Below are 21,437 nucleotides of genomic sequence, written 5' to 3'. Positions count from 1 at the left end.
CCATTAACTTAGCTACACACTGTTATTTTACAGCTGGGCTCATAGGCCGGGCCACACGCTATGTCCAGTCCAACCAGCCATGGTGGTTAAGATCAGATAGCCTGCTTCTATCATGCCTGGCTTTGCTGGGGCCTATAAGTGCAGCTGGGCCCAAAGGCTCTATGACCAGTCATGGGTGACCAAGCACAGATGGCCTGGTTCTATCATGCCTGGCTTCGCTGGGGCCTATAAGTGCAGCTGGACCCAAAGGCGGGGCTATATGCTCTATGTGCAATCGGGCCAGCCATGGTGGCCAAGATCAGATGGCCTGGATCTATCACGCCTGTTATTGCTGGGCCTATAAGTGCAGCCGGGCTCATAGAGCCTGTGGTTCGGCCTATGTCCAGTCCGACCAGTCATGGGTGGCCAAGATTAGATGGCCTGGTTCTATCATGCCTGCCATTGCTGGGCCTATAAGTGCAGCTGGGCACAAAGGCGGGGCCACAGGCTCTATGTCCAGTCTGACCAACCATGGGTGACCAAGATCAGATGGCCTGGTTCTATCATGCCTGCCTTTGCTGGGCATTTTAGTGCATATGGGGCAGGACTAATAGCTGGAACATTGTGGCCACATTTGCCCTTTATGACCCTGTCAATTTCTATAGTATTATTCCCGGGCATCATGGCCATGCAGTCATATAGGGTTGGCTGTGCAATATTCCAGCAGGTGTTGCGGATATCAACTAGTAGAACCCTCTTTAACACAGATGTATTTTCTTCACCATGGGGTGACGGACAATAAGTCACTTAATAGTGTAACAGTGCAAGTAGCGTCAGCACAACTCACCCAGCGTGTTCACCATACAGATGCCACACATGTCCAGGGTGAGGAGCTTGTGGTAGACCCGTGCTCCACCATGGTGGTTCATAAAGAGATGATACAAGACGCTGCCCAACTGTGGGCTGACACAGGCAAGATAATGCACCACCCCCAGCCACGGTACAGACAGCTGGCGCCACGGTATTTGCAGAGGGAGCAAGAACAGAAAGCCCAGGAGCGGGATCCCTGCAATAAAGACAGGAGAGTAAGAGGAGGTCTAGCTATGTGATCCACTATTAGGTAACATTCTGCTGTAACCCACTGTCCAACAATAAAGCACATACACAGTACTCGCACAAGGCTGCTGCCTGCACATCGTCTAGGATACAGCAGGTGAAGAATAGTGATCCTTCAACATGATACCTGTAAGCAAACATGTCCTATCGGGCATGTCATCCGAGCCACAGTCTTATTTACTGTCCTGAGGTATCACCGAACACAGCCAGAAGCGGTATCAGTCACACAGAAGGCAGGAAACGCTGCTGCATTGGTGTGCATTACTTACAGTGATAATGTTGCAATCTAATAAACAAACTACGAGCATCAACAAGTCAATCAAATTCATATTTATGGGTTTAGAATAAAAAAAATAAAAAAAACCTTTACATATATACCAACATCATGTGCCATCCAGTATATTCCCACATTGCCTTCTGCAGTAGATGCTACACGTGTTCATGCAATTCTGCAATATAATCGCATGTGTGGCTCTGAGATCCGTCTTTTTATTTGCCAAAAATGTTTATTTACTCAAACCGCTTTGTGACTAATCAGCGTAATCCCCTGGTGCGTCAGAGCTACATAGCCTTGTGGCCAAGATGAATTTTCTGCAAAAAAGATGCCCAACACTAGCAGAGTGTCACGTGCCCTAGCAGGTTCAAAATCCACATGGTATAACGGAGCACATCTCCCCTACCCGTCCACTGCTGAATCCGCCATATGTGAGTAGGGATTCTGTGCATGGACTTCATTAAATGGAAATAATTAAGACGGTCACACATCGTGCCCTCCCGTATCAGACGTCCGCTATAAGGCCCACAGCACATTGTGCCCTCCCGTACCAAACGTCCGCTATAAGGCACTCGCACATCAGACCCTCCCGGTTCAGACATCCGCTATAAGGCGCTCGCACATCGTGCCCTCCCGTATCAGACGTCCGCTATAAGGCGCTCGCACATCATGCCCTCCCATATCAGACGTCCGCTATAAGGCGCTCGGACATCGTGCCCTCCCGTATCAGACGTCCGCTATAAGGCACTCGCACATCGTACCCTCCCGGTTCAGACATCCGCTATAAGGCGCTCGCACATCGTGCCCTCCCGTATCAGACGTCCGCTATAAGGCGCTCGCACATCGTGCCCTCCCGTATCAGACGTCCGCTATAAGGCGCTCGCACATCGTGCCCTCCCATATCAGACGTCCGCTATCCGCTATAAGGCGCTCGCACATCATGCCCTCCCGTATCAGACGTCCGCTATAAGGCGCTCGCACATCGTGCCCTCCTGTATCAGACATCCGCTATAAGGCGCTCGCACATTGTGCCTTCCCGTATCAGATGTCCGTTATGAGAGGGTCACACATCAGGCCCTCCCGTATCAGACGTCCACTATAAGGCGCCCGCACATCGTGCCCTCCTGTATCAGACGTCCGCTATAAGGCGCCCGCACATCGTGCCCTCCCATATCAGACGTCCGCTATCTGCTATAAGGCGCTCGCACATCGTGCCCTCCCATATCAGACGTCCGCTATCCGCTATAAGGCGCTCGCACATCGTGCCCTCCTGTATCAGACATCCGCTATAAGGCGCTCGCACATTGTGCCTTCCCGTATCAGACGTCCGCTATAAGGCGCTCGCACATTGTGCCTTCCCGTATCAGATGTCCGTTATGAGAGGGTCACACATCAGGCCCTCCCGTATCAGACGTCCACTATAAGGCGCCCGCACATCGTGCCCTCCTGTATCAGACGTCCGCTATAAGGCGCCCGCACATCGTGCCCTCCCGTCTCAGATGTCCACTATTGTGGCCTCCTGTATTAGACATCGGCTATAAGGCTTTCTCACATCGGGGACTCCCGTATTAGACATTAGCTATACGGTGCACTCGGATCGGGGACTCCTGTATTAGACATTAGCTATACGGCGCTCTCACATCGGGGACTCCCGTATTAGATGTTAGCTATAAGGCGCTCTCACATCGGGGACTACCGTATTAAACATCCGCTATAAGGCGCTCGGACATCGTGCCCTCCCGTATCAGACGTCCGTTATAAGGCGCTCGCACATCGTGCCCTCCCGTCTCAGATGTCCACTATTGTGGCCTCCTGTATTAGACATTGGCTATAAGGCTTTCTCACATCGGAACTCCGGTATTAGACATTAGCAATAAGGCGCTCTCACATCGGGACTCCCGTATTAGACATTAGCTATACGGCGCTCTCACATCGGGGACTCCCGTATTAGACGTTAGCTATAAGGCGCTCTCACATCGGGACTCCCGTATTAGATGTTAGCTATAAGGCGCTCTCACATCGGGGACTACCGTATTAAACGTCCGCTATAAGGCGCTCGGACATCGTGCCCTCCCGTATCAGACGTCCGCTATAAGGCGCTCGCACATCGTGCCCTCCCGTCTCAGATGTCCACTATTGTGGCCTCCTGTATTAGACATTGGCTATAAGGCTTTCTCACATCGGGACTCCGGTATTAGACATTAGCAATAAGGCGCTCTCACATCGGGACTCCCGTATTAGACATTAGCTATAAGGCGCTCTCACATCGGGGACTCCCGTATTAGACATTAGCTATAAGGCGCTCTCACATCGGGGACTCCCGTATTAGACATTAGCTATAAGGCGCTCTCACATCGGGGACTCCCGTATTAGACATTAGCTATAAGGCGCTCTCACATCGGGACTCCCGTATTAGACATTAGCTATAAGGCGCTCTCACATCGGGGACTCCCGTATTAGACATTAGCTATAAGGCGCTCTCACATCGGGGACTCCCGTATTAGACATTAGCTATACGGCGCTCTCACATCGGGACTCCCGTATTAGACATTAGCTATACGGCGCTCTCACATCGGGGACTCCCGTATTAGACATTAGCTATAAGGCGTTCTCACATCGGGGATTAGAAGTGGAAGGTGCAGGCTCTGCAGGAAGAGCAAAACAGGGGGGTTGGGATTGAAATGCCGGCGGTCAGAATACCGACTGCGGCATCCCGATGTTCAGAATCCCGATGGGAAGGTACTTCCCCCAATGCTCCCCTAACCCCCCAACCCTCCACGGTGGTGCCTAAACCTGCTTCCACTCCTCGCAGCCTAAACCTTATTCCCCTCCCCCCCTTACCTGTCAGACGGGCCAGGAAAGGCTTGTTTGGGATCCTTTCGGCTGGGAATCCAACATCAGGCTTGTGGCCCTATTCGGAATGCCAGTGTCAGCATTCCGAGTAGTGTCTGGATTCCTGCGTCGGTATTTCGACTTCCGGGATCCTGAACAGCGCGATGTGTTCGGTAGATGACTGTATCAGGGGATTAGTGCACACATGCAGTCGGAAGTTCTCCTGTTTACAGAAGGTGTTCCCTTCACAGTTCAGTACGTGTTCTGCCAGCTGACTCCGGCTGATCGCCACTGTTTGCTGTCCCGTGACTCCAAGCTGCATTTGCCTGCTTTATATATAAGCAATCATGTATACAAGCTGCTAGCAGTTACCTAATTTCCTTATGAGTGACCTGGAACAGCATACAGCATAAGGTGCAACACTCCAGCACAATATCTTGTGTGTCACGCATACACTTCTCTGCATCAGCATGGGGGGTTGGGAATAAGAAGCTGAATAAGCAATGTCCTCCATCTTCATGGCTAAATCCTCTTTCACAAATTCCTCTTATGGGGAGCTGGGCAGTGACAGCATCTTACACCAGATAGATCGGTAACCGACGGTGGCAGGGAGCATAGAGGAGTATAAGACATGCACTGTAGTTACACACACCTACACTGTCTTGCAAAAGTATTCAATCCCTAAAACAAAAAACACAGATTGTCCCAGCCCGTATTTTTATCATGGACCAGTTGGCTCTTAAAAGCAAATGATCTAGCTCCAATTATTTGCAGATTTGTAAATATACAATCCATAATTATCAGTTTATATATGCAATCCCTGTGCTATGGAAGCTCCAAGTTTACAGATGAAAGATCGTGCACTTACAATTGGCTATTATTATTATTATCATCCTGCCATTACAGTTCAGGTTTTAAGGATATCCATGCTGGAGTCCAGATGGTTATATCAAATGGACTGAGCCACTAAGTAAGTCACCAAGCATGGATATCCTTAAAACTTGGGCCCACATTCCAAGTTGTTCGCTCGGTAATTTTCTTCGCATCGCAGCGATTTTCCGCTAATTGCGCATGGGCAATGTTCACACTGTGCCTGCGCCAAGTAAATTTGCTAAGAAGTTTGGTATTTTACTCACGGCATTACAAGGTTTTTTCTTCGTTCTGGTGAATAGAGTGTGATTGACAGGAAGTGGGTGTTTCTGGGCGGAAACTGCCCGTTTTATGGGAGTGTGTGAAAAACCGCTTCTTCAGTATCTGGCAGGGGGGAATTAATTCTGGCCGTATAAGGGTGATAGAAGCTCCAGAGTCTCTCAACCCTTGCAGCTCCTTCCCATTAACTTTTACAGGTTGTAGGTGGGTCTTCATATTATCCGGGGTGGATTTCCCAATAGCTGCTACCACCTCTACTTGGTATGCTACTTCCTCCGCCTCTGGCGCATCAGGAAAGTAGTCCACCTCGCCTGTTCCAAATGATTCGTGGCACACAGCCACCCGCGACATGGCAGATTGGGTACCTGGGAATGGCCGTCTTACCCGTGTACAGTCACAAAGTAAATGCCCCACCTGGTCACAGTTGTAGCAGCGTCGGCTTGCAGGTGATGCTGGTCCCCGAGACCTTGAATTTCTGGCTAGGGAAGCTGGGGTATGTATTGGGGCTGGCCGGTGGGGGAACAATGGTAGCTCACGATCCTGCTGGGGCCGTCGGAGGGTTGTCCTCTCCTCTGTATTGGCACCTCTCCACCGAGGCCTGTTAGCTGTGAACTCATCTGCTAGGTGTGCTGCTTTTTCCGGAGTGGTAGGGTTCCGATCTGCCACCCACTCCCTGATCTCTGGAGGCATCTTGTTTAGCAGCTGCTCCAAAATAAAAGCATTTTTAATGTCTGCTACAGTAAGGGCCTTCTTCACAGCCAGCCACTTATCACAGTTCCTCCGCAGCAAGTTATTGAACTCTATAAATGAGGCATCTCCTTTCCGCGCCATAGACCGAAACTTTATGCGATACGATTCAGCGGTCACCGCATATCTGGCAAGCAGCACACTCCGTACCTCCTCATATACCAGGATCTGCTCTGGTCTCAGGGCATGGAATGCCTCCAGTGCCCGCCCTCTCAGACTGGGTACCAAATATCGAGGCCACTCTGCTGCCTCAATTCCATGCACTATCATAACAGATTCAAACATCTGCAAATGAGTATCAATATCCGAACTGACCTCATCAAAAGGTGGGACCTCATTATACCTCAGCCGGGAGGTCTGCCTTACCGCCACTGCCGGGGCGGTTATACCGGTCTGCGCCCCCAATGCGGCTCCCAGTACTGATGCTCCTTGCCCTAGTGCTGCCAGCAACTCCCGCAACTGATCTGTACTTCCAACGACCAGTGCAGGGCCTGTTGTAGCGGTTCCAGTGGTTCCTTGACCCTCGGCCTGCTCTGGGATGCAGTCCTCATCATCCTCCTGCCCAGGGTGTTCTTGGTCCCATTCAGCTAGCTTTGCCATTAAGACTGCTCTGGTGTCCGATGCATTAAACTCAATCCGTCTTGTTCGACAGAGGTCCTGTAGTTGATCCTTCTTGCTGTATCGGTAGCATAGCGGGGCAGAATCCATTGCCTGCTGTGGTTTATTCCTTTCTGCTGGTGTCTTGAGTGATCCCACTGCTGCCACCAAATGTGAGGATACTGGGTTCCAAATCACTCAGTCACGGTGGTAGATGAAAACCAACAGTGGTTTATTGAACAGAATGGGTTATAAACAGCTCAGCACACTTCTGTGATCCAATTCTACACGACAATCCCTCCTGGAACTCCTGACAGAACATTACTGCTTAGTCAGTCTCCTGCCACTCTCCCAACTTCTCTCTCACGTCCCCTCTTTGCTCTTATCAAACCTTTGTCTCTCCTACAATAAGGCGACACCCCCAGACAGTTTCAGAGCAAACCTATTTTCACATGCCCAGGCATGTCCCCTAGGCCACAATAGATGTTAACTAAAGTAACCTTACTTAATCTGATTGTGTGGCCTGGAATCCATTGTGTGGGGAAGAATGAGGGGGGTGTATGGCCTGACATCTGAGACTGGCTGTATCTGCACAACAGCAAACACACAGGTTATCTGCGCAGTCATATGGGGGGGAACATTATTTGACAAACTATAACCCAATAACCAATACATTCATATATATACACATCGAAAACATAACTGTACCCTTGTAACAATAACATCATACAATATAATACAATATTGCCTACTACATAGCCAAATACAGATCAACAATTAGTGTAGTCCATGGGTCAGACCAGGGCTAGGGAAGTCGCTGCGTGTCTGTTACCACTGTGCGACACAACGCGCCGGCTGTGTTGTCACAGCGTCCCTCTAGAAGGTGAGAGCCTTGCAGCCACCACAGGAGAGAAATCCTGGCTCTGGAAGATAGAATTATTTTCCGGTGCATGTGCAGGTGAGACCCGGACCATTTTTTCAGCAGATCCCACTGAAACACCCGGGCATGAAACCTGGCAAACAGAATGGCTTCGTAAGCCGCAACCATCTTCCCTAGTACCAGAGTGCATTGATGAATCGACACACTTGTCGGCCTCAGGAGCTCCCTGACCATGGTCTGGATTTCCAGAGCTTTGACCTCCGGAAGAAACACCGTCTGTATCTCCGTGTCCAGGACCATGCCCAGGAAGGGCAGCCGAGTGGCCGGGCTCAACTGAGCCTTTGGCAAATTTAGTATCCAACCGTGATGCTGCAGAACAGACAGGGAGAGATCCACATTTCTTAACAACTGCTCCTTGGACCTCGCCTTTATCAGGAGATCGTCCAAGTACAGGATAATTGTGACCCCTTGCTTGCGCAGGAGGACCATCATCTCTGCCATTACCATGGTGAGAACCCTTGGGGCCGTGGAAAGCCCAAACGGCAACGCCTGAAATTGGTAATGACAATCCTGTACTGCGAACCTCAGGAAGGCTTGATGAGGAGGGAATATCGGGATGTGTAAGTAAGCATCCTTTATGTCGACTGACGCAATAAAATCTCCCCCTTCGAGACTGGAGATCACCGCTTGAAGAGACTCCATCTTGAACTTGAAAGTTTTCAAGTACGGATTGAGGGATTTTAGGTTCAGAATCGGTCTGACCGAACCGTCCGGCTTCGGCACCACAAAGAGGCTCGAATAGAACCCTTTCCCCTGATCCGACGGGGGAACCGGTACCACGACCCTCTGTTGACACAACTTTTGTATCGCATCTCTTACCACCTCTCTTTCGGGAAGAGAAGTTGGCAAGGCCGACACGAATAACCGGTTGGGGGGCATCTCCTGAAACTCCAGTCTGTACCCTTGGGACACTATGTCTAAGACCCAAGGATCCAGAGCCGAACGAACCCAGACCTGACTGAAGAATCGGAGACGGCCCCCCACCGGTAGGGACTCCCCCAGGGGAGTTCCAGCGTCATGCGGTGGACTTGGTAGAGGCAGGGGAGGACTTTTGGTCCTGGGTGCCTGATACTGCAGGCGACTTCCTTCCCCTACCTCTACCCTTTGAAGCGAGGAAGGATGAGCCCTTACCTCTCTTGTATTTATTTGGCCGAAAGGACTGCATCTGCTGATGGTTCCTTCTTCTGTTGTGTGGGAACATAAAGGAAGAAAAGATGATTTACCCGCCGTAGCGGTCGACACCAGGTCAGCCAGGCCTTCACCGAACAAGACACTACCTTTAAAAGGAAGAGCTTCCATATTCTTCTTGGAGTCGGTATCAGCATTCCATTGGTGAATCCACAGCGCCCTCCTGGCCGAAATCGCCATGGCATTGGCTCTTGATCCCAAGAGACCAACATCCCTCGCCGCATCCTTTAGGTAATCTGCAGCGTCCTTAATATAACCAAGAGTCAGAAGAATACTGGGGGTAATTCCAAGTTGATCGCAGCAGGATTTTTGTTAGCAGTTGGGCAAAACCATGTGCACTGCAGGGGAGGCAGATGTAACCTGTGCAGAGAGAGTTAGATTTGGGTGGGTTATTTTGTTTCTGTGCAGGGTAAATACTGGCTGCTTTATTTTTACACTGCAATTTAGATTGCAGATTGAACACACCACACCCAAATCTAACTCTCTCTGCACATGTTACATCTGCCTCCCCTGCAGTGCACATGGTTTTGCCCAACTGCTAAAAAAGTTGCTGCTGCGATCAACTCGGAATTACCCCCATTATCTTTATCAAGAGCATCCATATCAGAAGCCAAATTTTCAGCCCACTTTGCAATAGCACTACTCACCCATACCGACGCCACAGCAGGTCTGAGCAATGCACCAGTATTGATGAAAATGGACTTCAAAGTCGTCTCCAGCTTACGATCCGCCAGATCCTTGTCAGGAGACGGAAGTGCCACCTTCTTGGACAATCGGGATAGAGCCTTGTCCACATTTGGAGACGACTCCCATTTTTCCCTATCATCAGAGGGATAAGGATATGCCATCAAAATTCGCTTGGGAATCTGCCACCTTTTTTCAGGCGACTCCCAAGCCTTTTCACAAAGTGCATTCATTTCATGAGAGGGGGGAAATTTTACCTCAGGTCTTTTCCCCTTAAATAAACAGACTCTTGTGTCAGGAACAGCAGGTTCCTCAGATATACGTAAAACATCTTTAATGGCTATAATCATGTACTGAATTCTCTTAACAACCCGTGGATGCAAAGAAGCCTCATTTAAATCGACATCGGAGTCAGAGTCCGTGTCGGTACCTTTATCTGCCATCTGGTTAAAAGCACGCTTCTGTGACCCTGAGACTGTTTGTGTCTGAGAATCAGATTTATCCAGTCTTTTTGACAATAAAGCCACATTTGTATTCAGTGTACTCAGCATAGTCATCCAGTCTTTTTCTGCAGCCCCCATAACCTCCTCCGGGGAGAAACACACAGGCTCAGACATGTCGACACCTCTTGCCGACACAGTCCACAAACCCAGGGACAGACCCACAGAGAAGCCCTTAGGGAGAACACAGAGAGGAGTATGCCAGCTCACACCCCCAGCGCCCATACACTAACCGAAGCTAGTAATATGCTCAGCGCCGGTAATATAAATTGAAAAACACCAATTTTATGTGCCCCCTTCCTGTTTTTCCTCCCCATGTACTTGCGGGAGCTTGGAGGACCGGGCAGCGTCTCTGCAGTGCTGTAGAGAAAGGAGAAAATGGCGCTGGTGAGCAATGTGCGGCTAAGCCCCACCCCCTTCCCGGCGCGCTGTAGCCCGCTAAAATTTGAATCTTTAACCTGGCGGGGGTACTCAATACAGTGATCGGACACTGTATATAGCCTTTTATTATGCCAGCCAAACCTCAGTAACTGCTGCCCAGGGCGCTCCCCCCTAGCGCCCTGCACCCTGTGAGTGCCGTTGGTGAAGTGTGTGGGAACATGGAGCGCAGCGCTACCGCTGTGCTGTACCTGCATTACTGAAGTCTTCTGCCGTCACTGAAGTCTTCGGTTCTTTTAATACTCACCCGGCTTCTTTCTTCTGGCTTCTGTGAGGGAGTTGACGGCGCGGCTTCGGGAACAAGCAGCTAGGCGAACCAAGTGATCGAACCATCTGGAGCTAATGGTGTCCAGTAGCCAAAGAAGCAGAGCCCTTGAACTAAGAAGTAGGTCTGACTTCTCTCCCCTCACTCCCACGATGCAGGAAGCCTGTAGTCAGCAGGTCTCCTTGAAAATAAAAAACCTAACAAAGTCTTTTAGAGAAACTCTGTAGAGCTCCCCTAGTGTGTGTCCAGTCACTCCTGGGCACAAAGTCTAACTGAGGTCTGGAGGAGGGGCAGAGGGAGGAGCCAGTTCACACCCAGTTTAAGTCTTTATAGTGTGCCCAAGCTCCTGCGGATCCCATCTATACCCCATGGTCCTTTTGGAGTCCCCAGCATCGTCTAGGACATAAGAGAAATATAGTATTAATGGCACTATACTGGGAACTACTGAGGAGGAAAGGGATCTAGGAGTCACTATTTCAGGTGACAAAGGATAAATATAGTTTCTGCTGCGGAGTACACTGGGCTCCACAAGGGTTCACATCGGGGGTGTAGAGTAGGATCTTGATCCGAGGCACCAAAAGGCTCAAAGCTTTTGACTGTTCCCAAGATGCACAGTGCCGCCTCCTCTATAACCCCGCCTCCATGCCAGTGAGCTCAGTTTGTAAGTTGGTGCCATGCAGTATGCAGGCACTACACGAGGCTGCCTTAAGCAGCTTTTTCAGAAGATCGTGCTTCCAGACCTGCCAAGCCCAGACCGAAGCGTGCCTGGGCCGCCCGTCAGCCGGCATCCAAAACTGACAAGTCTGCCGAATGACAGGACGGGCCTCCCTATGGGGATACCAAGGGGGGGGGGGGGGGGTCGTCGCTCAAGGTTACGCCATACCTTTCAAGAATCGACCCCCTCATCGATTTTACCTGACAGAGGTGCCTTTGGATCCGGCAAAAGCAAACACGTTGCACTCGGTGGTACATTCCCTCCTGTCCACAGGAGTGGTGGTACAGGTGCCTGTGACCCAGAGGGGCAAGGGGTTCTATTCACCGCTGTTTCTAGTCCCGAAACCGAAGTCCTTGAACAAGCATGTGCGGGTCTCCAAGTTTCGTATGGAAATGCTCTACTGTTCTGGCCATGGAGCCTGGGGACTATATGGTCTCCCTGGACATACAGGATGCCTACCTACATATTGCGGTATCTCATCAGTACCTGCGGTTTGCGGTGGGCAACCTTCATTACCAATTTCGGGCGTTACCCTTTGGTTTGACAACGGCTCCGCGAGTTTTCACCAAAGTAATGGCGGTCATGACGGCTACACTCTGCCGTCAAGGGGTCATGATACTACCATACCTAGACAATTTGTTGATCCTGGTGAGTGCCCCAGAAATTCTCCTGTGTCATCTCGATCTGACGGTCCAGTGCATGACAGCCCAAGGGTGGCTGATCAACTGGAAGAAACCCTCCCTGGTTCCAGCTCGGAACATGGTACACCTGGGAGCGTTGTTGGACACTCACAACCAGCGGTTGTTCTGGTCTCAGGAGAAAGTCCAGAAACTTCAGGACAAGATCCGATGCTTCCTATCCTGTCCGCAAGTGTCGATTCATTCAGCGATGCAAGTGTTAGGTCTCACGGTGTCGGCTTTTGTCATGGTGGAGTATGCTCAATTCCATTCTCGCCCTCTACAGAAGTTGATTCTGTCCAAGTGGGACGATCTGTCTCACCGGATCAGATCTCACATGATCCCCTTGTCTCCGGAGGTCCGACTATCGTTGAGCTGGTGGCTTCAGGACCAACAATTGAGCAGGGGTCGTCCCTTCTGGACATCCAACTGCGTCCTGCCGACGACGGATGCTAGTCTGAAAGGTTGGGGCGCGGTGTTGGAACAACACTCTCTCCAGGGTCGGTGGACCGAGGAGGAGTCCCTACTCGCGATAAACATTCTGGAACTGCAGGCAGTGTTCAATGCGTTGACAATGGCCCAGCATCTCATAAAGAACAGACCTGTTCAAGTACAATCGGACAACGCCACCATGGTGGCGTACCTCAATCAGGGCGGCACTCAAAGCCGCATGGCAATGAGGGAAGTATCAAGGATTCTTCAGTGGGCAGAACGCCATCTGCCGGCCATATCAGCAGTGTTCATTCCGGGTGTTCTGAACTGGGAGGCGGACTATCTCAGTCGTCAGGATGTGCACGCCGGAGAATGGAGCCTACATCCAGAGGTGTTTCAACTTCTCGTGGACAAGTGGGGCCTCCCAGATGTGGACCTGATGGCGTCTTGACATAATCACAAGGTTCCGGTCTTCGTAGCAAGGACAAGGGATCCTTAAGCAGCGTTCGTGGATGCTCTGTCAATCCCCTAGAACTTTCGGCTGCCGTATGTGTTCCCTCCGGTGTCACTCCTGCCCAGAGTATTACGGAAGTTCAAGCAAGAAGGAAGGAGGAAACCTACTTCTAGTCGCTCCAGCGTGGCCCAGACGGAACTGGTTTTCCGATCTACAGGGCCTTTCGTTGGATTGTCCACCTTCTACAACGACCAGACCTCGTTCAGGGCCCTTGTGTTTACCAGGATTTGGCCCGTCTGGCTTTGACGACATGGCTCTTGAAGCTTCCGTCCTGAGGGCCAAGGGTTTTTCTGAGGCGGTCGTTCAAACTATGTTGAAGGCCCGTAAGCCGGCTTCTGCTTGGATATACCATAGGGTCTGGAATGCTTACTTTACTTGGTGTGCGTCTCACAGTCATGATGTTTTCAAGTTTAGTACGGCCAAACTATTGGCCTTTCTACAAGGCCTGGACTTGGGCCTGCGTCTGGCCTCCCTCAAGGTGCATATCTCTGCCTTATCGGTTTGGTTTCAGAGAAAGATCGCTACCCTACCTGATGTCCATACAGTCTGGGTGTGTTGAGGATTCAGCCTCCTTATGTGCCACCGTTGGCCCCTTGGGATCTGTCGGTGGTCTTGGAGGCCTTACAAGATTCTCCATTTGAGCCTCTTACCTCTGCTGACCTTAAGTGGTTTTCCCTTAAGGTGTTGTTTTTGCTGGCTATTGCTTCAGCTAGAAGGGTCTCGGACTTGGGTGCCTTATCCTATAAGTCTCCCTATTTGATTTTTCACCGTGACCGGGCGGTACTTTGAACACGCCCAGGTTATTTACCCAAGGTGGTGTCTTCCTTCCACCTTAACCAGGAGATTGTGGTTCCGGCCTTTAATTCTCCTGAGTGGTCTTCCAAAGAGCGATCTTTGGATGTGGAACAGGCTCTCCGTATCTGTGTGAAGAGAACTTCCTCCATTAGGAAATCTGATTCTCTTTTGTGTTGTTTGGTTTTCACAAACGTGGCTGGCCTGCTTCCAAGCAGACTCTGGCCAGATGGATTAGAATGGTGATTGCACATGCTTATGTACAGGCTGGTCGTCCGGTTCCTGCTACCATCAAAGCCCATTCTACTCGGTCGGTTGGACCTTTTTGGTTGGCCCACCGTGGTGCGACCCTTGAACAATTGTGCAAGGCGGCTACGTGGTCCTCTGGGAACACGTTCATTAGGTTCTATGCCTTTGATAACGCCGCTTCCCAGGTTGCTTCATTTGGACGCCGGGTTCTTGTGCCCACTACAGTGCGTCCCCTCCCATAAGGTACTGCTTTAGGACATCCCCGATGCGAATCCTTGTGGAGCCCAGTGTACCCGCAGCAGAAAACGAGATTTATGGTAAGAACTTACCGTTGTTAAATCTCTTTCTGTGAGGTACACCTGGCTCCACAAGGCGCCCACCCTGACGCACTTAGCTTCTTTGGGTTGGTATTGGCATAGCAGCCGACACCCTCTCCTGTGGTGTGTGGTGTAATTGGCAACGAGCGGTTGTCGTCTCTGGTACCTGCTACTTCATTGGGCTGGTTAACGAAACTGAGCTCACTGGCATGGAGGCGGGGTTATAGAGGAGGCGGCGCTGTACATCTTGGGAACAGTCAAATGCTTTGAACCTGTTGGTGCCTCGGATCAAGATCCTACTCTACACGCCCAATATGAATCCTTGTGGAGCCCAGTGTACCTCGCAGAAAGATTTAACAATGGTAAGTTCTTACCATAAATCTCGTTATTAATGGCACTATACTAGGAACTACTGAGGAGGAAAGGGATCTAAGAGTCACTATTTCAGGTGACATAGGCAGGTAAGCAATGTAACACAGCAATGAGGAAGACTAGTCAGATGCTTGGTGCATTGGGAGAGGAATCAGCAGCAGAAAGAAAGTAGTAATAATGTCACTGTATAGGTCATTGGTACAGCCTCATCTAAAATACTGTGTCCAGTTCTGGAGGCCATATCTTCAGAAGGATATAAATAGAGACTGTACAAAGAAGGGCAACTTACATGGGGGGTGATTCAGAGTTGTTCGCTCGCTAGCTGCTTTTAGCAGCATTGCACACGCTAAAGCCGCCACCCTCTGGGAGTGTATCTTAGCTTAGCAGAATTGCGAACGAAAGATTAGCAGAATTGTGAATAGAAATTTCTTATTAGTTTCTGAGTAGCTCAAGACTTACTAACACATAGCGATCAGTTCAGTCAGTTTCGTTCCTGGTTTGACGTCACACACACGCCCAGCGTTTGGCCAGCCACTCCCCCCGTTTTTCCAGACACTCCCGCGTTTTTCCCTGACACGCCTGCGTTTTTCCACACACTCCCAGAAAACGGCCAGTTTCCGCCCAGAAACATCCACTTCCTGTCAATCACACTACGATCACTTCAAAAAATCTTCGTTCGGGCGTGAGTTAATCTACCAAGTTTTGTGTTAAAATACTAACCGCATGCGCACTGTGAACCATGCGCATTTTTGCCTTAATCGCTCCGTTGCGAAAATCGGCAACGAGCGAACAACTCGGAATGACCCCCATGGTGCATGGCCTACATCACACAACTTACCCAGAAAGACTAAGAAATCTCAATATGTATAGTGTGGGGCAGAGAAGGGAAAGGGGGGACATCATAGAGACTGTCACATACATCAGGGGTTTTAACAAAGTCCAGGAGGGAAACATTCTCCAAGTAAAGAGAAGCAATAGGACACGTGGACATGCACTGAGACTGGAGGGGGGGGGGGGGGGGGGGGGGGGACAAGGTAGTGGACAAGTGGAGTAGCCTCCCATCAGAGGTGGTATGGGGAAAGACAGTAGAGCAATGTAAACATGCATGGGATAGACATAAGGATAGCCTTATAAAGAAATAAGGATCAAATAAGGTTTGAGGTAAAAATATGGTTAAAAAAAAAAAACAGACTAGATGGGGCGAGTGGTTCTTATCTGCCATCACATTCCATGTTTCTATCTAACAGTGAGGTATGGGGGTGACAGCATCATGTTGTGGGGATGCTTTTCCTCCTTGGTCCTGGACCTCAAGTTAAAATTCAAAGTTCAGAACTCAATCTAATATAGAATCTGTAGCACTACATGAAAATTGTCCACAAGCATTATTCAATAAACATGGAGCCAATCTGCAAGGAAGAACGGACAGAGGGCCTAATTCAGACCTGATCACAGCAGCAAATTTGTTAGCAGTTGGGCAAATACATGTGCACTGCAGGGAGGGGGGGGGGGGGGCGCAGATGTAACATGTGCAGAGAGAGTTAGATTTGGATGGGGTGTGTTCAAACTGAAATCTAAATTGCAGTGTAATAATAAAGCAGACAGTATTTACCCTGCACAGAAACACTATAACCCACCCTAATTTAACTCTCTCTGCATATGTTACATCTGCCCACCTGCAGTGCACATGGTTTTGCCCATCTGCTAACAAATTTGCTGCTGCGATCAGGTCTGAATTAGTCCCTGAAAGCAATCCCATAAAGTGTGCAAACCTGGTGGAAACGTGCCTCAGACTCAACCAAATGTGGTTCTACAAAGTACTAGTCTGCAGGGGATGAATACTTGGGTAGCAGTTGATTTACCGACAGACAATACGGACGGTCAAAATACATTCATTATGCCGACATGGTCAGAATACTGACATTTGAATGCCAACATGCATTTTTAAGGAATTTTTGCCCAAAAGCAGACTTGTCATACTTTACCATCCCAGTGGTCCTTGGGGGGGGGGGGGGGAATATAATAGTGTGCCAAGCGCAGCGAGACACCTATGCCGACATAGAATACAGATATATGAAATGCCAACATGTCAAAATACCAACATGAGTTTTTCTAGTGTCAAGGTCGACATGGACACCGTGTGAGTGTACCATGTCCCCTTGGATTTTATGCGAGAGGACGGGGTACACTTAGATGGTGTCCATGTCGACCTTGACAACAACAACAAAAAAAATAGAAAAACTCATGACGGTATTTTGACATGTCGGCTTTTCAAATGTTGGTATTCTATGTCGGCATAATGAATGTCAGTATTTTGACTGTCATGACTAGGTTAATGGCAGTCGGGATCGTGTCCGTCGGTAACTCATACTGAACCAGTGTACTTATGTAACCAGCTCTTACATCTGCAGAATTGGGAGTTTGAGATGTAAGAGCCGACGTGTTCACAATACAAATACCAGAACAATCCGGGTCACTTGTAATGTGGACAAATCTGTTGACTTTTTAGGGGGTTGAATACTTTTGCAGGTCGCAGTAGAGGACAGCTGCTAAAGGTTACTTGTGAAAGAACAAAGGAGCTTGGTCCTGCCAATATGTACCCGAGCCAGAAAGTAGCTGCAATCTGAGCAGATAGCTCCGTGCGATAGGACACGTAAAAGTACATCTTGGGTCAGAAAGCACAAGTGACCCTTCCACAGCCAGAGACCCTCTCCACCACGGAAGCCCCCTCCATAGCCAGAGACCCCCTCCACCACGAGTGACCCCCCCCTCCACCACGGGTGCCACCTCCACAGCGAGTGCCCCCCCTCCACCACGGGAGCCACCTCCACAGCCAGTGACCCCCTCTCCACCACGGGAGCCACCTCCACAGCCAGAGACCCCTCCATCATGGGAGCCACCTCCACCACGGTAGCCACCTCCACAGCCAAAGACCCCCTCCACCACGGAGAGCCACCTCCACAGCGAGTGACCCCCCCTCAACCACGGTAGCCACCTCCACAGCCAGTGACCCCCACCCCCCTCCACCGCGGGAGCCACCTCCACAGCCAGAGACCCCTCCACCATGGGAGCCACCTCCACAGCGAGAGACCCCTCCACCACGGGAGCCACCTCCACAGCCAGAGACCCCTCCACCACGGGAGCCACCTCCACAGCCAGAGACCCCTCCACCACGGGAGCCACCTCCACAGCCAGAGACCCCTCCACCACGGGAGCCACCTCCACAGCCAGAGACCCCTCCACCACGGGAGCCACCTCCACAGCCAGAGACCCCTCCACCACGGGAGCCACCTCCACAGCCAGAGACCCTCCACCACGGAGCCAGCTTCACAGCGAGGGAACCCTCCACAGTGAGAGCCACCTCCACAGCGAGTGACCCCTCCACCACAGCCAAAGACTTCAAAGGTGAGCTACTAAATTGATTAAAGGGTTAGAGACACTGGAGTACGAGGAAAGGCTTACTAGGTTACATATGTATACACTAGAAAAGAGGCGTCTAAGAGGAGACATTATTAATATCTTCAAATATGTAAAGCAGGGGTGGGGAACCTCCATCCTGCGGGCCGTATAAGCCCACCCGCTTGTGTCAGTGAGACACCACCGCTCAGTCCGGCGGCAGCGTGTCTCAGCTGTCTGGACAGGGAGGAGAGCGCGGCTATGTTGGGCTGCGGCGTGTAGGACTTCAAACCAGCTCTCCTCCCTGTCCTGACCCACCACCGGATGGAGCGGCAGCACAGTGGGGTGGTGGGGAGGCATTTGTATACCTGGCACTGTGGGGGGCATTTGTATACCCGGTACTGCACTATTGGGGGCATATGTGTATCACGTCCCATTTTAATTGGCAACACCCATTATTTTCGGCACACGCGCACAGTACCTCTAAGGGGTAGACCTACTGGGAGGCAGGGTAATTTTTTTAAGTTGAGAATTTTTGTATGGCCCCCGAAGGATTTTATAAATATCCTAATGGCCCTTGGTAGAAAAAAAGGTTCATTACAAGGAGTTAGCAGGGGATTTGTTTATTAAAATAACTCTATATAAGACACGTAGGCACTCACTGAGGCTAGTGGAGAGTAAATTCTGTACACAACGCAGGAAAGGGTTCTTCACGGTAAGGGCAATAAGGATTTGGAACTCCCTGCCGGAGAAGGTAATAATGGCGGACTCTGTAAATGCATTTAAAAACGGCTTGGACACATTTCTAACTGGAATAAGTATCCAAGGCTATAGCATTTAATATACTGACATTATGTACATGGGAATGATACGAAATAGTTGACACTTGATACTAAACCATTATTTCAGCTGGTGCATTATAATGTGCACTGCTTAATATGGATACAGGTTGAACTTGATGAGCATTTTTCCTCTATTCAACATCATTGACTATGTTACAGTGTTACAGGGATTATTTTATCATATAGGATTTATGGGCAAACCCATATATCTAAATTGTGTTTAGCTTCAGAGAATGGCAGTGGTGTGGTTTATCTATATGGGCCGTTGGGGTTTATGGAGCACAGCCCCCGTATTGCTGCACCGTCTTAGAATGATCCAGTGATGACCTTAAACATTGCACATGATATTTCCTGATCACTGTCCAATGACGCTGCAGCAGAGGGTATAGGTTTAATCACATTGCATAATAGCCACGTAAGGAACAATTCTCACATCTGTAGTGCGGCTGCTGAACAAGCAGAGTCCTGACCCAATCCCATCCGCTCTGCAGCTAGCCGGAGAACCAGCACAGATGACAGTAGGGCTCAGGTTACTGGTGCGGCAGATCAGCATATATGGCTACAAGGCCATGCATCTGCCTGGACTCAGAATAGGAATCTGCAAGCAGGGGCAGAGACTGCCGAACCTTACTGCCCCGCAGTATCTAATCTCTATCCCACAGCAATGTCATCCTAGAGGTCCCAGAGCATTGTCATCCGATAGGTGCCAGGCCTGGAATTCAGGTCACTACTAAAGAGATTAGGATTTACAGCTCCTTATTTGACCATTTCTCATACTCACCTCAAAGCTTTTAAAGACTTTAAACTCTTATCTTAACCCTTCGCTGGCAAAGTAGCAGAAAACCGTTTCAGCAGAAACGAATCACCGCAAACTAAGGGTCATCCAGAAACAATCCTGTAATCCGCGCAGTAATGTCAGGGAAATACCAGTTTTACGTAGGCGACAAAAATAAATGAACTTGGCGATAGGAGTAATGTGAATCCAAACCTGCAATGAGAAAGGGCGTCCCCCTTACATCTGCTAGAATGTGCAATGTCTAGCACACAGGGCCCAATTCACGCTGGTAAGTAATGCAAAAAAAGCAAGTACCTTTATGTCTGGAACATACCATGCTGCCATTCCGCCATGCGAGGGGAGCAAATACATGTATACTGTTTCTGTGCAGGGTAAATATTGGATACTTTTGCATGTAGCCCAAGTTACTGTTATTCTTACACTGCAATTTACATTTCAGTTTGAACATACTCCACCCAATTCTAACTCTGCACATGTTACATCTGCCCCACCTGCAGTGCACATGGTTTTGCCCAGTTGCTTGCTTTTTTGCTTTGCTTACAAACATAAATCAGACACATTCACGTGGTTATCATGGATGCTTCAGAGTTAGGGCCAGATGTACTAAACCTCGAGAGAGGTGATAAATTGCACAGTGATAAAGTACCAGCCAATCAGCTCCTGTCATTTTTCAAACACAGATGTCACATGCGACCCGTGGGAGTGCGCAATCGGGCGTACACACTGTACAATCCAGTCGATATGTGATTTTCATTTGGTGTCTAACAGTGAGGTGAGGCAGAGCCTTTCCTGTCATACCAATGTATACGCCAGAGCTCCGACTATATAAAGTATATGAAAAATAATAAGAATTTACTTACCGATAATTCTATTTCTCGGAGTCCGTAGTGGATGCTGGGGTTCCTGAAAGGACCATGGGGAATAGCGGCTCCGCAGGAGACAGGGCACAAAAGTAAAGCTTTTACAGGTCAGGTGGTGTGTACTGGCTCCTCCCCCCATGACCCTCCTCCAGACTCCAGTTAGGTACTGTGCCCGGACGAGCGTACACAATAAGGGAGGATTTTGAATCCCGGGTAAGACTCATACCAGCCACACCAATCACACCGTACAACTTGTGATCTAAACCCAGTTAACAGTATGATAACAGAGGAGCCTCTGAAAGATGGCTTCCTAAACAATAACCCGAATTAGTTAACAATAACTATGTACAAGTATTGCAGATAATCCGCACTTGGGATGGGCGCCCAGCATCCACTACGGACTCCGAGAAATAGAATTATCGGTAAGTAAATTCTTATTTTCTCTATCGTCCTAAGTGGATGCTGGGGTTCCTGAAAGGACCATGGGGATTATACCAAAGCTCCCAAACGGGCGGGAGAGTGCGGATGACTCTGCAGCACCGAATGAGAGAACTCCAGGTCCTCCTTTGCCAGGGTATCAAATTTGTAAAAATTTACAAACGTGTTCTCCCCTGACCACGTAGCTGCTCGGCAGAGTTGTAATGCCGAGACCCCTCGGGCAGCCGCCCAAGATGAGCCCACCTTCCTTGCGGAATGGGCCTTAACAGATTTAGGCTGTGGCAGGCCTGCCACAGAATGTACAAGTTGAATTTTGTTACAAATCCAACGA

At 49.8% G+C, this 21,437-nt stretch overlaps 1 protein-coding gene across 1 annotated transcript in view; it reads right to left on the bottom strand.

Annotated features, from left to right (window-relative positions):
* Positions 1-21,437, bottom strand: part of PAQR4 (progestin and adipoQ receptor family member 4) — a 33,684-nt gene that overhangs the window by 1,687 nt on the left and 10,560 nt on the right. Inside the window, exon 2 of the mRNA XM_063935480.1 lies at positions 827-1,045. Within this exon, the coding sequence (XP_063791550.1) occupies positions 827-1,045 (219 nt within the window). The remainder of the gene's footprint in view (positions 1-826; positions 1,046-21,437) is intronic.

The sequence above is a fragment of the Pseudophryne corroboree genome, chromosome 7, assembly GCF_028390025.1.
Source record: "Pseudophryne corroboree isolate aPseCor3 chromosome 7, aPseCor3.hap2, whole genome shotgun sequence".
NCBI lineage: Eukaryota > Metazoa > Chordata > Amphibia > Anura > Myobatrachidae > Pseudophryne > Pseudophryne corroboree.
Note: the sequence above shows the minus strand (reverse complement) of the source record. Positions and strands in the feature narration are given on the sequence as shown.